Genomic DNA, 18,325 nt, shown 5'->3' with positions numbered 1-18,325 from the left:
AAGACGGAAAGACCACCAACCTGCCTGCGGTGAGTGAGTGAAAGGCCCTTGGAGTTAGCTTCATCGCGGGAGATTCCAATGATTCTGAACGCTTTGGTTTCAACAGCGTGAAGACGGGCTAGGTGTGAGGCAGGAGCACCAGACCAGAGGGGAGAGCAGTATTCCATAGAGCTGCGGATGAAAGCCTTGTATGTGGTGAGGAGCTCAGGTGTGCCAAGGAAGGACTTCGCACGACGGAGGATGCCCAGTCGGCGACTGGCTTTGGAGGCCAGAAATGAAATTTTATTACAATAAACACTTGTATTCTTTTCCATTCCCCACAAATCTTGTGTCCGGTTGAGTCCGTTCGCCATCCAAAGGTCAGCGCTTTTACCGCAGCTCCCACTTTCCTTCCTCCTCCCGTGTTTTATAGCCAAATCCGTGTTCGGTCGTCACCTCGAATTAAATCCGTGAGGTCCATCCGCGAGCCCTGGTATTAACCGAAGGGTCCGCGCGACATTACTATTTCTCATGACACCTGCAGATCAAATATCAGCGCTTTTCATACCAGCAACCTCGCAACTCGTAATCACAGAACAATCACATCAGCTATTCAATCATCTACCTACTAACTTACAGCAATATAATCCGAGGATAATTTAAGTACTTGCTGAAGAAAGATTTCTTCACATATTAACTCATTTATTGTGTTTTCCAAAACAATTTTTAGCTCTACTCGACTTTCAGCTATTGACGAGATAATTGTAGTCATGAAATGATGGAAAATTGAAGTGCACGTCTTCTCTGAGATAGTCTCAGCACCATGTGATCATTAGAGCTGCACCACGTGATCATTAGAGCAGCACCAAGTGATAAAATGGCTCATTCCATTCTCCTAAAATTAGAGAACCAATCAGAAGTCGCGCATTGTCCACTGATCTCTGGTGCAATATCGCTGTACATTTGGGCATTTCGCAATAGCGTGCCCATGCCACATGCATGCTTTATATCATTCTAGCATGTGGATAACGATGTGATGCGTGCATATTGCAAGCTCAGGGCCTTGCTTCTATATCCAGAGGCAGCGTTGGAGGCATGCAAACCAAGCTTGGTCTAGCACAAGTGCTGGGGTGTGTTCCATTACGAAGCAGCTTGTGGAGCGCTCTGGAAGTGGAATCACTCAAGCAAGCACTCAAAAGAAACAGGAGCTAATGCACAGCTAGCTTGGCAAGCGATAGCAAGCTGATTGGTAATGGGACACCTCTGGATCAGCTTTTTGCAAGAGTTTGTGTTTATGGCTCGTGGTGTCGGGTCAGATTAGGGGGTATGTTATTCGAATCTCATAAAATAACGACAGGAGCAGTGATGGGGAATCACGTTATCCTTTTTTTTTTTTTTTTTGTATACAGAATCGAGGCTCGTGAAAGAGCTAACATTTATTTCACAAACAAATCAAACAGACAAACAAAATATATAAAAAGAGGGAGCGGAAGACAAGATGGGGAGAGAAGGGGAAGCACATAAAACACAACATTTGAGAGCAGGGAGATGTGTGGGAGGGAGAGGGCTTGGGGGGAGGAGGCGTGGGCGTGGGAAGGGGGGGGGGGGGGTGGGGTTGGAGAAGTATAAAATACAAGGACACCAAGGACGTCCAGGCCAGAAGTTAGTATTTCAAAAAAGTGGATTTGGGGTGAAAGGCAACGTGTGGCCCTGAATGGATTTCTCTCATCTCGACGGGCATCCTCCGTCGTGCGAAGTCCTTCCTTGGCACACCTGAGCTCCTCACCACATACAAGGCTTTCATCCACAGCTCAATGGAATAATGCTGTCCCCTCTGGGCTGGTGCTCCTGCCTCACACCTAGCTCGTCTTCACGCTGTTGAAACCAAAGCGTTCAGAATCATTGGAATCTCCCGCGATGAAGCTAACTCCAAGGGCCTTTCACTCGCTCACCGCAGGCAGGTGGGTGGTCTTTCCGTCTTCTACTGACTCCTCTCTGGCCTAGCTCCCCCAGCTCTCTCTGGGCTCTGTCCCCCAAATATTCCTACAGGTCGCACAAGATCTGCCTGCAACCCTCTTATGGTTAAACTGCCAAAATCAAGACTCTCTGCTCACCTTCACTCCTTCATTCCTCTTTTCTCCCGCCTCTGGAACAAACTCCCTCACTCTCTTCAATCCCACTCCACCCTCCAGGTCTTTAAAACAGCTGTTCACCACCATCTCTTGTCTTCCCTCATCCAAAACCTTGATCTTTACCATCCCCACTAAAACACCCCAAATCCACCTCCTTCAAATTCCATGTTCTTTGCTTAAAGTCCTTGTAGTGTCCATCTTGTTTATCCTGTGTACCCTGCCCCAGCCCTCTCCTTCCACAGATCTCCTGATGTCCCTGTTCCCTACTCTTGTTGTGCTTCCTTCTCTCTCCCTCTCTTGCCTCCTGCTCCCTTTATTGTATGCTTATGTGTTAGCTCTCATACGAGCCTGCACTGTGTACAATTTTTTTTACAAAAATAAATAAAATGTGAGGCCACAGTGCAGTCAGCCCAAAAATACACCTCCAATCCCTCCTTTGGGGAACGGGTGTCGCTCTCCCCAGCGCTTTCTGAAAAAAGGGTTTGTTTTATCTTAATTTAAAATGTATTTTAAGTCTACCTGTTTTAATTTGGATTTGAGGGGACCTCTTGTTCGTCTCAGGTCAAAGGGGTTGAGTTGTGTAAGGAGGGATGGAGGAGACAGGTTTAAGGCTTGGAGTGTGGAGGGGATTGACACCTTAGGGTCGGGTGGGTGAGGACTTGGGGGTTTGAGGGTTTGGGGTTTGTGAGGGAGTGTTGAGGACTTGAAGTCACGTTTTACCATTTCCACTAGTCCCTGCTAGTTAATGAATAGAAAATGAGGGTGGGAGGGGGAGGGGGAGGGGGAGCATGGAAGAAGAACACCACTACACAGCGACGTTGGCAAACGATAACAAATGAATAGCAAGAAAGATCAATTGGAGATTGCAGCCCTTTCCCTTGACTTGTTCTGTGTGGCAAATAAATGCAAGGATGTATTAAATGAAAGGTCGTTGATGGCATTGAAAGGTCCACAGTGATTGAGCTGTAAATGTGTAACGGTCAAAGGTCTGAAAAGGGCTAAATGGGTATAAAGGATCTTCAATGGTCGAAGGGGTCTAAATGGTGTGATGGGATCTATATGGTCTTCGGGGTCTACAGGATTGTAGAGGTCTACAAGGTTTTAGGGTTCTAAATGTTCTTAGGAGTGTGAGGGGTCTTGGAGGTTATAAGGGTCTTCGGGGTCCAAAGGGGCATTCAGGGTCTTGTTGGTCTAAAGGGTCTTAATGTGTCTTTGGGTTCTATAAGGGTCTTTGAGGTCTTAAAGGGTCTTGGGGGATCTGAAGGGTCTTGTGCTTCTAAAGGGTCTAATGTAATTAATACACGTGCTCACGTTCTGTGCGTATACACAAAGACAGACAGACAAACAAACGGATGCAAATGCAATACTTTCTCCTCAGGCAAGGGTAATAAATAAAACGGCGCGCCCTCTGAAACACGATGGCCTTCACAAATAACCCTATCCTCTCACTCGGGGAACATGGGATGGAGAGAGAGGAGGAGACAAGACTGAGCGAGAAAGCAAGAAAGACCTGCAATTCTCCTGCATGCGGTATGGGTCTTGATTCATGTGCACACGTACTAGTCCGTGGATGGCGGGCTGGGGGGGGGGGGGGGGGGGGGTGGGCAGGGGGAAGGGGAAGGAGAATGAGGGGAGGTGATGGTCCTTGTCTCGCCCCGAGTGCCTCCCCAGCCATGTTGGCAGCTCACCAGCACTTGTACAAGGAAGCTGAACCACGAACCCCAGAACACGCAGGAACCAAGAAGTAGTAGGCACAAGCAACCAAACACGTACGAACAACAAGCACCAACGTGGTATAAATGCTTTTATAATATATTGCGGGGTATATCGGACTGTATGTTGTATGCGCCCATTGGTTGACACAACCTATCAGATGATGATTTATGGGCTGTGCTGATTGGTTGGCAAGTTGGGGAAATTCCACATCATGGTCTGCCCTGGCCTTTAGCCCTCCAGATGTTCATATATGGGAATGATCCCAGTACGTTTCGTGGCCTAGCGCTCACCCTATAATTGTGCTCATGGGCTCGTGTTGATTGACCTCAAATTAGAGAAAAAACTCCATACAAGTAAAGATAGATTCAAAGTACACCGCCCCGATGCCAAATAATTAAATATCCTACTGGGATACGCTTCCGGTGCACGGCAATACCGCAGTGCAGCTCATAGAGAGTGCATTGGGAGGGAGAGGTGTACAATAATTTATTGATTAATTGCATAATTTAAATCAATAAAAGATTATCATAAAATATTTTCTTAATCAATTGGCTAATAGCATAACTAAACCACCAGTGCTTCATCCGAAGATGTATCTTTTAGAAATTTAATTAAATAAGTCATGAAGAAAAAAAATTAAATAATTAATTGATTAATCAAGAAATAATTAATCGATTAAATGTTTAATCAATAAATCAAAAATATCCTGTATAGCCACATCACCTGGTCACTGTCACATCGAAATATTAGCTTCCCAGCTCAAAAGGTGCCTGAGATATTGCCCAGATGAGAAAGAAAATAAATAAATGATTAATAATGAAAATAAATAAATATTACTCATAAAAAAATTAAATAGTTAATCAATTGGCTAATAGAATACATAAACCACCACCATTTCATCTTTTTTTTTTTTTTTTTTTTTTTTTTTTGTATACTGAATCGAGGCTCGTGAAAGAGCTAACATTTACTTCACAAACAAATCGACCAGACAAACAAAATACACAAAAAAAGGGAGCGGAAGACAAGATGGGGAGAAAAGGGGAAGCACACAAACACAACATCCGAGAGCAGGGAGATGCGTGGAAGGGAGAGGGCCCGGGGGGAGGAGGCATGGGAAGGGGGGTGGGGGGGATCTATAACATAACATAAAAAAATTAATGAAGTCATCCATCGAATAATTAAATAATTACTCGATTAATTAATCAATAAATCAAAATACCCTTTACAGCCAGATCACTTGGTCATTGTCGTGTCCAAATATCAGCTTCCTCGCTCAAAAGGTGCCTGAGGTAATGGTCAGAAGAGAAAGTAAATGTATAAGTACTTAATTAATCGCTAATAATTAAATAACTCATCAATTACCTGATTAATAAAAAAACAAAAAATACCGTTTTTGACAAAATACTTGCTCACTATTGTGCCAATATTTCAGCTTCCTAGCTCAAAGGATGGCTGAGATATCGCCCGGACAAGCAAACAAGAAAGTAAGAAAACAAACAAGAAAGCAAGAAAACAACCAGAGTGAAAACTGAGTGCTCCCTTTCAGCGTGCGTCACTGCCGAGCCCCCTTCGTTGCCGGCAATGACAATATGCAGCGCCTGGAGATGGCATAGGAAAGGAGTGGTGTACAACAAGAAAACCAACAAGTACAGATACATTCAAAGTACACCGCCCCCATGCCAAATAATTAAATATCCTACAGCGCAGCATTGCCGGGGTGCCTCAGGCGCCCGGCAATACCGCAGTGCAGCTCATAGAGAGTGCATTGGGAGGGAGAGGTGTACACTAATTGATTGATTAATCGTATAATTAAAATCAATAAAAGATTATCACATAGTTTCTTAATGAATTGGCTAATAGCATAACTAAACCACCAGTGCTTCATCCGAAGATGTATCTTTTAGAAATTTAATTAAATAAGTCATTAATAAAAAAATTAAATAAATAATTGATTAATCAAGAAATAATTAATCGATAAAATGTTTAATCAATAAATCAAAAATATCCTGTATAGCCACATCACCTGGTCACTGTCATGTCCAAATATTAGCTTCCTAGCTCAAAAGGTGCCTGAGATATTGCCCAGATGAGAAAGAAAATAAATAAATGATTAATAATGAAATTAAATAAATAATAATCATGAAAAAATTGAATAGTTAATCATTTGGCTAATAGAATACACAAACCACCAGCCACCACCATTTCATCCGAATCTGTAACTCCCCAAAAAATAATTAATGAAGTCATTCATCGAATAATTAAATAATTAATCGATTAATTAATTAATCAATACATCAAAAATACCCTTTACAGCCAAATCACTTGGTCACTGTCATGTCCAAATATCAGCTTCCTAGCTTAAAAGGTGCCTGAGATATTGCCCAGATGAGAAATAAAATAAATAAATAATTAATAATGAAAATAAATAAATAATAATCAAAAATCAAATCATTAATCAATTCACTAATAGAACACATAAACCACCACCATTTCATCAGAATCTATACCAAAAAAAAAAAAGAAGTCATTAATTGAATAATTAAATAAATAATTAATTAATTAATTAATTAATCAATAAATCAAAAATATATTTTACAGCCAAATCACTTGGTCATTGGCATGTTCAAATATCAGCTTCCTAACTCAAAAGGTGCCTGAGATAATGGCCAGAAGAGAATGGAAATGTATAAGTACTTAATTAATCGCTAATAAATAAATAACTAATCAATTAATTGATTAATCAAAAAACAAAAAATACTGTTTTTGACAAAGTACTTGCTCACGATTGTGCCAAAATTTCAGCTTCCTAGCTCAAAGGATGGCTGAGATATCGCCCAGACAAACAAGAAAGAAAACAAACAAGAAAACAACCAGAGTGAAAACTGAGTACTCCCTTTCAGCGTGCGTCATTGCAGAGCCCCCTTCGGTGCCCAGCAATGACGTTATGCAGCGCCTGGAGATGGCATAGGAAAGGAGCGGTGTACAACAAACAAACAACCAGAGTGTAAACTGAGTACTCCCTTTCAGCGTGCGTCATTGCCGAGCCCCCTTCGGTACCCGGCAATGACGTTATGCAGCGCCTGGAGATGGCATAGGAAAGGTGCGGTGTACAATAAGGACAGATAACAAGGAGGTGGTTCAATAATGTAGGGTGGTGGGGCGTAGATACAGACACTTGGGTGAGAGGTGGTGTGGAGGGTCTCGATCTGCGGTTCCCAAACTTTTTTGTGTTATGGCCCCCTTGGCTCCCAGAGCACATCCCCAGCACCCCCCTCCCTTTCGTGAGGGTCGAGCGGCGGAGCGCGTGCAAGCAGGCTCGGGGGTCTGGGGGCATGCCCCCCAGAAATTTTTTGATTTCTAGATGCTCTGTGGTGCATTCTGAGAGGTGTTTTTTCCTTTAATTGGCTATTTTGTTTGTATGAGAATTGGTAAATTATTACACAGAAAATGAGGAATTTCAAGTAGCTAACATGAACATTTAGTTCCATAGTTTTTTTCTGTTCCTTACTGGCTCCCAACTGCATCGTTTTTGGAAGAAGCAAACAAAGCAACGTCGCTCGAATGATGCATGTTTGATATGAGATTTTACTATTATCAACACTATGGACAGCATAAAATAGAACTGTCACACAATAAAACAGTATGAAAAGGTTCCAAGTCAAGAATATGCGAAAACTAAAAACCTCTGTTGTGTTTGTATTTAACGCAGTGTGTTATAATCTCACAAAAAGAAACTCAATTCGACAACAACTCAGGTAATCAAAATTAGGGACGCGGTACATGCGCTGTAAAAGTGAATTAAAAACTCAGTGGGATGGTTGAAATTGCATTTTCGCTACCAATTGGGGTATCCGTGGTTGAGCCACAGTCAGGCACAGCGGAGGTCATCTTCCACGTGGAGCCGATTACGCTGTTTTGATTTGATATTCAACAGCATGGAAAACCCTGCTTCGCAAAGATAGGTAGACGAGAATGGCAGAAGCACCCGGATAGCTATCTGGCTGATATTAGGGTAGTGACCCTTTCCCACCCAAAAACTCCGTCAAGCTCTTCTCTTCGAATGTGTCTTTGGCAAATGAATCGTTTCGGAGATCCAGGAATTCATCTTGCATTGCTTCTGGCATGCTCTCCAAGCAAAGGTTGACGGAAAAAGGATTCCTCACAATTTTTGCCTCATTGTTATCTAAATCAGGAAAATACTTATGAAATTCTAGCTCCAGTGACTGCAGATGCTCAAGAATGTCATTTTTCAATATGGGATCAAGCTCTTTTCCCATGCTGTCTTGCAATTCAGACATTCTTTCGAACATAGCAATGTTTCCTGTGTTCACTTTCCTGGGCCAGTTTTGGAGCTTGGCAACAAATCCTCTGAGATAATCGTGGAAAAGAATAATATTAGTTACTCTTCCTTGGAGCTTGAGGTTCAGCTGGTTCTGCTGCTCGAAAATGTCAGCAAGATAAGCAAGTCGTTCGTTCCACAATTCTTCGTCGTAATGCTGCAGGAGGTCATGTTTCCCTTGAAGATTCAAGAAATGTTTGACTTCCACACGAAGTTCAAAGACGCGGTTCAGAACATTCCCTTTCGAAAGCTAGCGTACAGCAGTATAGTACAGCAACGTTTCATGTTCCGCGTTCATGTCTTTGCACAGCTCCTTGAACATTCGGGTGTTGAGAGCCCCTGCCTTGATGTAGTTAACAATCTTGATTACGACTTCAAGAACTTTCTTCAATGAGAGAGGGAGAGTCTTACAAGCCAGGGTGTAGCGATGAATCATACAGTGGGTTCCTTTCGCTTGTGGTGCCAGCATCTTCACTTTTGCTTGGAAATCCGGATTTGGAACCAAGCATGGCAGGAGCACCGTCAGTACAGACACCGCATACATTCTCCCGCTGAATTCCTCCCGCATCGAAGAACAACTTCATTTTTTCCATGACGTCGTTAGCTTTTGTCGTTGTTTCCAGGGCACTGCAGAACAAGAATTCTTCCTTCATTTCATCTCCCTTGACATAGCAAACGAATGCCAGTAGCTGGGAGCAGGAACTAACATTGGTCGATTCATCAAGTTGAAAAGAAAACAAGCCGAAAGGCGCCGCCTTAATCTCATTGATGATCTGTTGTTTCACATCTTCCGACATGTCATGGATACGACGCTGCACTGTGTTATTCGATAGACACCTGTTCAACTTTGCGAGCCTCTGCCTTGCCGAGAACCCGTTTGACAATGAGGAGGGTACAAGGCGTGATGAGTGTCTCTCCAATCGAGTGGGGTTTTTTCTTCTTTGCAATTTCAAGAGAAACTTCATAAGAAGTCTGGACAGTTGCTACATTTTGTTGTTGAAAAGCTCCCTCATCCAACTTCTGTTGCTTTAAATTTCTTTCATGCCGCTTGAAAAATTTGGGATCCTGCTTTGCATGTTGTGCGTGATTCGTCTCGAGATGCAACTTCAACTTGGATGGCCTCATGGATTCAGTACTCAAAACCTTGTGACACAGCACACGTTGTGTTTTCTCTTGGCCAGACACGGTAATGGACGTGAGTCCAAGCTTTATGTATTCGTCAAGATACTTTCTTTTTTTTACTCCCAGAAGCCATAACGTCAAATCTGCAATAGGGAAAAAAACAAGACAATATCAGTCAAAAAACAAACAAACAAACAAAAAAAACAATATTTAATTTTTAGTATGGTTCAAATTACCCCATGGCCCCCTGAGAAATGAGGGGCCATGGCCCCCTGGTTGGGAACCACGGGTCTATATGTTTCTAAACACGTGGTCGACCGATTTTTATTTATTTAAAGTCATCTGATCTTGATTCCCAAAGAGATGAACTTATAAAATGTACCTTTCCGTTTGTTAACTTTTTGCTATTTTTGCTAATCCTCCCTTATCACCTGGCTGATTGTTCTGAATCGTGACACATTAATGGAGTGCAGTAGCCCACACAATCGCTCAGGCTTTGATTTTTTTTCGATTTCGGAACATGGGGACTTTCAGTGGGGGTTAACCCCCAAACTTTTGATCCCTACTCGTCACTAATTTACCAACCGATTGCGTTGAAACCTGATACAGCCCTTCTACTCAATGGTCTCACAATTGCTCAAGCTTCGATTTTTTGATTTCGGATCGTGGGTGGGGGGGGGGGAAACTCAGTGAGGGGTTAACCTCTGAAACTTTGGATCTCTACTTGCCACTTATTTAACAACCGATTGCTCTGAAACACAATACAGCTCTTCTACTCGATGATCCGCAGGATTGCTCGGTTAGATTGCTTGACTTAGATTCTTTCATTTTCGTATCAGGCGGCCTCTCAGGTGATTATGGGGGCTCCCTGAGGGGGGGAGGCCCCCCCCCCAAATCAGCTGCGGTCTAACTACAGCTTCAAGAGATGACTGTCAGCCCACTTGGGGGGGCTATTTTTATAATACACAGGAATTACATGACATTTTAACATGTATTATTAAAATAACTATTCTAATCGATACCACATTTTTATCCCATACACCAGTGTTTGTCGTGTGTTTGTCGTGTGTGTGTGTGTGTGTGTGTGTGTGTGTGTGCGTGCGTGCGTGCGTGCGTGTGTGTGTGTGTGTGTGTGTGTGTGTGTGTGTGTGTGTGTGTGTGTGTGTGTTTTTCATTTGTTCACAGTTTTTGCCACCATTTTTACAAAGATGTGGAAAAGACCTATCGTGGTCCTGTGCATAGTGTATCGGTTGAGTCCGCTTAGTTTCCATTTATCCACTTTAGCTTAATCTCATTTTGTAGTGCAGTTATTTCCAGTCCGATGCTGAAGCAGTACAATGTGCTATTGATAGTAAAACGCGTAATACTCCTGGCTCTAGGGGGGAGTTCGTGGCCATTGCAAAAGTACAAAGTCACGCATGATTTTATTGTTGTACATACCAAGACCTTTCAAAAAAATTTGGGTGACAAGGCCAAATCTGTATAGATTTGGCCAAATCTGTATAGATTTTGCTACAGAGGGCGCTTTTCAAAATGGCCACCATAAGTATTACTTTTGACCATATCTTGGTCTGTGAGACTCATAGAGACATGATATTGGTGCCTAAACCTATGTTTTCAGGGTCAAGGAACTCAATAAGACCAATAACAATTACATTGGCTCCTTCGTTTGTGGTAGCCATCTTTAATTTCAAAATGGCCACCATTCAAAATCGCAGTTGTCCATATATCAGTCATCAAAACACATAGACGCTTGATGTTTGTGGTTATACTCATGCATTTAAGGCCAAGGAATCCAATGATAAGAGTAGAATAATACAGTGGTTCATTTGGTTGAGTTATCATGTAACCTAAAAATCCACAATGGTGTCCAAAATGGCCACCAAAACCCAACGGCTATACTTGAAATGACTCTAAATAAATGATTATTTACCTCAAAGTTGTAATTTCGGTGCATATCAGTCTAATGTTTCATCTCAGTTGTAAGGATTTTTACAGTTTTCAGTCTTCTGGCACTTGCAGAACACAGAACATTTTACCGAAGCTTCTCGACAAGGGCACGTTACACGAGCGCATTTACCACAATGACACACCAGGGACCAACGTGGCTCGAGGGTTTTCCATGATGTTGATGGCAAAAGATGGCCATTCTCGAGGGTAAATCCGTAATCCACTGGATCAAGGTCTCCTATTCTAACGTTGAGTTGCCTATCTAGAGCATGCATAGTGGTGTATGCATTGTAGAATGCATGATAAATGTGAGGTTCAAGGCCTTGACTTGTCGGTGGCAGATTTTGATGCGATGTTGATTTTGAGAAATGGAATTGATAAACTCGAAGCTCCTGGAGCTCCGGGAAATTACCGGATTTGCTCCCAGCATCTGCTACTTTGACCAAATATTGGTCTGCATTCTGAATCACTGCAGAAGTTAGTGGAGCAGTTGTGCCAAATCCTCGCAAGTGGATCTCAGCGTCAGCCTTGAGGGCTGCTTTCTTGGTGCCAATCTTGCTGGTGATATCACACCCTGTGAGGCTGTGTAGTGCTGGAAGGACTGCGCAGAGATCAGGATCCAGCCGTGCATGCAGAATGTGAAGGGGTACATAATGGGTGGTGGTTCCTCTACCTGCCCGTACCCACAGTTCCTTCAGTCCCTCTTGAAGAAAGATTGGCATATAAAACAGTAAGGCAACTATCACATCTGTATCATTGGAGATAACAACGCAGGTTTTGTAACCTGCCTGGAGACGATCAAGGATATGCATGGGTATGCGTAGATCTGCCTCCTCAACTGTGCACTGCAGGTTCTGCATGTCATGTTCTGTACTATTGTGTATCTTTATGCACTGCCAGTCGTTACAGTCTATGCATAGCTGGCTGAGTATTGTCGGCTGTTCATGGCCTTGCGATGACTGTTCACGCACATAGTTATAGATTAGCTTCTCCAGCAGCACTTTGTTTTTGTTCGATGGCCAGAATGTTGCCATGTCCTTAGGAAGGGGGGTTGTCTGTTCAACCGTGCTCAGAACTACTGGAGTCACACTGCATCTCCGCAGTGTGACTTTGCCGTAGCACACTGGCGACTTTGCCGTCATGACTCTCAAGACTTTGCCGCAGCACACTGGCGCAAACCTGTACAGGATCAATGGAGCGAATACGCTCTGCCAAAACATCTGCTCTATTACATGGCACACTATAAACCATCAAAGACTTTCGCAACTGGTCAGGATATGTAAAATCAATGCTACTACCAAAGTGCTACTACCAATCAATCCTCTCTGGCCTTGCCCCCCCCAGCTCTCTCTGGGCTCTGTCCCCCAAATATTCCTACAGGTTGCACAAGATCTGCCTGCAACCCTCTTATGGTTAAACTGCCAAAATCAAGACTTTCTGCTCACCTTCACTCCTTCATTCCTCTTTTCTCCCGCCTCTGGAACAAACTCCCTCACTCTCTTCAATCCCACTCCACCCTCCAGGTCTTTAAAACAGCTGTTCACCACCATCTCTTATCCTCCCCCATCCAAAACCTTGATCTTTTCTACCCCCGCTAATTTCGGTCCCCTTGTGTTTTATACCTCCCCCCCCCCCCTCCCCTTCCCATGCCGCCTCCCCCCAAGCCCTCTCCCTCCCACACTTCTCCCTGCTCTCAAATGTTGTGGTTGTGTGCTTCACCTTCTCTCCCCATCTTGTCTTCCGCTCCCTCTTTTTGTATATTTTGTTTGTCTGGTTGATTTGTTTGTGAAATAAATGCTAGCTCTTTCACGAGCCTCGATTCAGTATACAAAAAAAAAAAATAAAAAAAAAAAAAATATATCTTCATATCTCTTTTGCGAAATTGATGCCCGTCCTCCACAAGTCTATTCAATCGGTCTCTGATTATACTTAGTTCATAGCCATTGCCACTTTTCAGTCCCTCTTCTAACTCAGAAACGATATCACTCCATGCACGCTGCTTGGGGTTCAGCTCTGGTGTATCGCCAGTTGAACTTTGAGCATTCTCAAACTTTTGGATGTATGATGTCATGCACTGTTTGTGATAATACAAGTCAGCTCCAAAAACTGCATGCTCATCCTGGAGGTCACACATTCGACTGAAAATGTCATCCTGGAAGAAGTTTGCTGCTTGTAAAAGTGAAGTAGCACGGTTCGACTCAGATATACGATATTTCGTGAAGTCCCGTTTGTGTGACTTCTTGTTACAAATGATGCAGTTCATCGAGTAGTTGACACTATATGCATCTGTAGAATTTGGAGGTGAACATACAGCGGAGTGAGCACGAGTGGCAACCCCATGTGGACTGCCAGATTCTTCTGAGGATAGCGATGCTTTCTGTGAATTCCCTCCTTCCTGGATGTGTCTGAGCAGATTCGCATTGGTGTACTTCTTGTAGCACTGGTTGGAAACATGATAGAAGAAGTCACTCTCGGCTGGCATCAACTTTATGCGTTTTGTTACAGAGTCGTTTCGTATGTCACTAGCTTCCCGTATTCGTTTACACCCGTTGGGTGTGCTGATCAGTTTTCCCTGCGTTGGCTCTTGACAAATTACACACTTTGTCCGGTCAAAATCACCAACTCCTGTCCCCGAAAGCTGGACAAATTCCATTGCTGATTGTGGATTAGGGCTTGTATTAGGTCTTGTATTAGGGCTTGTCTTCAGAATTTATCTGAAATAAAAGAGAAGTGGATTACAGTGAGTTGATTTGTAAAATGAATATCTTTAAACGTAATGATTACAGAAAGCAGCAAATCTTCAATTTTGTGATGGACACCATATACTCCTGGCTCTAGGGGGAGTTCGTGGCCATCGCAAAAGTACAAAGTCACCCATGATTTGGGTGATGATAGTTATGGGCGCCACGTTGGATTTATAGGTTACCTGAATATACTCAAGAAGATTCTTGCTGGTCTCAGTGAACCACTGTATTATTATACCACTGTATTATTATACTCTTATCATTGGATTCCTTGGCCTTAAATGCATGAGTATAGCCATCAACATCAAGCGTCTATGTGTTTTGATGACTGATATATGGACAACTGCAATTTTGAATGGTGGCCATTTTGAAATTAAAGATGGCTACCGCAAACGAAGGAGCCAATGTAATTGTTATTGGTCTTATTGAGTTCCTTGACTCTGAAAACATAGGTTTAGGCACCAATATCATGTCTATGAGTCTCACAGACCAAGATATGGTCAAAAGTAATACTTATGGTGGCCATTTTGAAAAGCGCCCTCTGTAGCAAAATCTATACAGATTTGGGCTTGTCACCCAAATTTTTTTGAAAGGTCTTGGTATGTACAACAATAAAATCATGGGTGACTTTGTACTTTTGCGATGGCCACGAACTCCCTCCTGGAGCTTACACTATAAATTATGTTGATACATTTTTGAGTCATGTTCGTCTTCATTCTGCTGAAGGTGGCAAGAAGGTGCATACAATACAGTACAATGGCATGCTCTTTTTTGCTGATTCCAGTAGTTGTCTTTACAACAGCGTTTTGTGTCGCTCTGGTTAGCAAATGTATTTACTGCTTTGTTTTGTTTTTTGACTATCAAGTTTGTCCATTCACCCATCTAGCATCTATGTATCTTCTTATTTCTTTGTCAACTGGCAAATTTGCCTCTGTTCTGTGCCACGTACCTGTCTGTTTCATTTCTTTCTTTATTTTCATTATTTTAAATAAACATTTTGAAACATTATTTTTTGTCTGTCCCACTGTACATTTGGTACCAATATTTCTATTCTTCATACCTCTTGCCTTTCTCGTTTCAGTGAACATAAACCCAAATTGTCCAGTACATTTTTTTTAATTTTTAATTATTTGAATCAAAACAAGTTGGAAAAAAACACAAAAAAGTCAAACAAATTTTCAGGCATTTCGATCCTACAAGTTTTTCGGAGCCCATCTGATGCACTGTTCGATTATACTTTCAGATGTGGGAGGAGTTCCCAGATGTATATGGTGTCAGGAGATCTGACCGTCCCAAGAAAGAGCCGAGGCGTCTTAATATTGGCTTGGAGGTAAGCTTCAAGGGACTAGGTGCTTCATACTGGGCTTGTGGCTCTTGCTATGCGGCCTGTTTTTATACCCAGTAGTTTATCTGCATATCTATCCCCGGCCTGGAAAGAAAGCAACTCTCAGCACATGCTTTCAAAGCATGGAAGTTTGAACAGATAATGGCAAAAATATTTTCTTCACTGAAACATGCAAGGACAAAGGTGTAATAAGAATTTGGATCCAATAATTGTGCTTGAAAGTGTAGTCTTCAAGGTCAGTACGATTAATATAATTTTAAGCTCTACTAAACCATCTTTCTGTTCTGTCTATGGTTTATGCTATTATTCATTCGTAGAACTATGCTGGCCTCTACTGTCGGCTCAAAAATCATGTCCTCACTGGTGTAATTTTAACTTGTATTTTTTTTTTTTTTTAATGAAGAGAGGTATGGGGGCGGTCAATCATCTGCTTCAACTTGTCTTACGGTATTTCCATCGCAGGGCTCCAGCGAGTATGACTCTGAAAGCGAATCACCAAAACGAAAAGGCCATCGACGAAAAACCAAAGAGTAAGTGTGCTCGAATGCTTGTGGCCACATTCCACTCGCAATCGAGGATTTTTGTAGAATTTGGAATAAAAAAAAACTGTTGTGCTTTTGCCATGCAGCGAGGATTGGCATGCTTCAGAGTCTGGAGATGAAGAAGAGAGAGAAGAAGAAGAAGAGGAAGAGGATGAGGAAGACGGAGACGATTCGAGCGAGGGAAGCGAGTCAGATTATACTCCGAGGAATCCAGTTAGATCCAGAAGACCCATTCAAAAGCTCCCCATCAGGTTGGTGTTGTACATATATGTGGGTGCATATCAATGTAGCTGCCCTTTATAAAGTGTTTTTTTAAATTTATTTATTTATTTATAAAAAATAATGTTTTAGAGTTAGACAATAGTTCTTTATGTTGTTTTATTGTTGTTTCAATACAGCGGAGCTTTTCAGTGAAGGTAGAATATTCTATCCTGGTGTTAATTTTGATACAGGTGCAAAAGCCCATGTAGTCTTAAATCTGATGACTGACAGGCATTTACAGGCCATTTTCCCTGCAAGAGCGGGGGTTAGCCTTGCGGTCCCCATGACAATCTTCTCCATTTTGCCCTATTTTCTGCATCTCCCCTTGTTAACCCCCTTGCCCGCATTTCTTCTTCGACCATCTTTAGCCAAGTCTTTCTCGGTCTTCCCCATCCTCTACTTCCTTCTACATTCATTTCCATCACTCTTCTCAACCAGTCACTTTCATCCTTCCTCAACACATGACCAAACCATCTCAACCTGTTTCTCTTCACAGCATCCATCACAGGCTCTATTCCCATCATCTTTCGCAATCCATCATTTGTCTTCCTCTCTCTCAACGATACTCCACACATCCACCGAACCATTCGCATTTCCACCCTTTCCAGCCTTCGTTGCTGCTCTACGTTCATTACCCATGTCTCGCTCCCATAAATCATAACACTTCTCACACATGCACCATACACCTTTCCCTTCAGCTTCAACGACACTCCCCTCCTCGTCAGCACGCCACTCAGTTCCCGAAACTTCTTCCATGCACATCTCACTCGAGCAACCGTTGCCGAGTCTGATCCACCGTCTCCATTCAGCATGTCTCCTCGGTAACAAAATGTTTTCACACCTTCCAGCTTCACGCCGTCTCCAAGATCCAACTCAACATTTCCTCCATCTGCAGCTCCCTCTGTGCACACCTTACACTTGAATGTAGCTGCCACACTGGTTAATGACCCTCGCAAACCACTACATTTTTGATGAACCCACTCAGCACACATTGTACATTGAATGGAATTCACTCCGACACCCTTCCTGCACACAGCACACGGCCACTTCCCAGTTCTTTCCACCTCACTACATGCTTTACCACTTGCCATCACCTTCGTTTTTCCGATATTCACCTTCAGACCTTTTGTCTCCATGCATTCCTTCCACTTGTTCATCTTCTTCTTCAGTCCATCCATACTTTCTGCAATCAACACCAGATAATCTGCACACAACAACTCCCACGGTAAACCCTCTTTTACGTTCCGAGCCAGCACCTCCATCACGGCTACAAATAGTAGTGGACTTAGTACCGACCCTTGATGCACTCCCACCTTTACCTCAAGCTCACCACTGTTCCCGTCCTTCGTCCTTACAGCTTTGCGCGCTCTTTTGTACATTGCCATCACTACTCTGATCAACCATTCCTCCACTCCTAACTTCCTCAATGCCCATGTCACTACTTCACGTGGAACCCTATCGAATGCTTTCTCCAGATCAACAAACCCAAGAAACAACTTCTTCCTCTTCTCCATGTACTTCTCCTGCAACTGCCTCACAATAAAGAGCGCGTCTGTCGTTCCTCTTCCTGGCATAAATCCAAACTGCATTTCGTCAATCTTCACTTTCTTACTTATCCTCCTCTCCAACACACTTTCCAATACCTTCATTTCATGCTCCAATAACTTTATCGCTCGATTCGAGCCACAGTCCAGAGGGTCACCTTTCCCCTTGTATAGAGGGATGAGGGTACTCAGTTCCCAAACCACTGGAATGCGGCCTTCTTTCACCACCAGATTACAGATCTCTGTCATTCTCTTCACACCCCAACTTCCTGCTGCCTTCAACATATCTCCCACAACTCCCGTTGGCCCTCCCGCTTTTCTACTCTTCATTGCTTTTATCGCTTCCTCAACTTCCTTCTCGGGTATCTTCTCTGCCGTTCCTAAAACTGGGTTACTCTCTATGTTGCCATCCCATTCATTCTCTGCATTCAACAGTATTTCCATATATCTCTTCCATCTTTCTTTAATTCCATCTGGGTCCACAACTATTTGTATGATGATGACTATGATGATGACGACTATGATGGTACCACAAGACTATGATGCGAGGCAAAAACCTGCTCTGCTCCAGGACTGATGTGATGTCTCATGTGATGTGCTTTGCATAAAATTGTGCATTGTCATGAAGGAGGGTTGTGTTCATCAGATGCA

At 42.9% G+C, this 18,325-nt stretch overlaps 1 protein-coding gene across 7 annotated transcripts in view; it reads left to right on the top strand.

Annotated features, from left to right (window-relative positions):
• LOC137433460 (chromodomain-helicase-DNA-binding protein 2) overlaps nt 1–18,325 on the top strand; it is a 218,020-nt gene that overhangs the window by 9,465 nt on the left and 190,230 nt on the right. For 3 of the 7 annotated variants that reach the window (XM_078785761.1, XM_078785760.1, XM_078785764.1), the window contains 3 exons: nt 15,226–15,312; nt 15,790–15,857; nt 15,956–16,120. In XM_078785761.1, coding sequence (XP_078641887.1) covers nt 15,226–15,312; nt 15,790–15,857; nt 15,956–16,120 — 320 coding nt within the window. Of the gene's footprint in view, nt 1–3,741; nt 3,881–15,225; nt 15,313–15,789; nt 15,858–15,955; nt 16,121–18,325 lie in introns of those variants that run through there. The other 4 variants (XM_078785762.1, XM_078785763.1, XM_078785765.1 and 1 more) reach the window with 3 other exon arrangements.

This window comes from Myxine glutinosa, chromosome 10 (assembly GCF_964187855.1).
Source record: "Myxine glutinosa chromosome 10, kmMyxGlut1.1, whole genome shotgun sequence".
NCBI lineage: Eukaryota > Metazoa > Chordata > Myxini > Myxiniformes > Myxinidae > Myxine > Myxine glutinosa.
The sequence above is the reverse complement of the archived record's forward strand: the minus strand, read 5'-3'. Positions and strand labels throughout refer to the sequence as shown.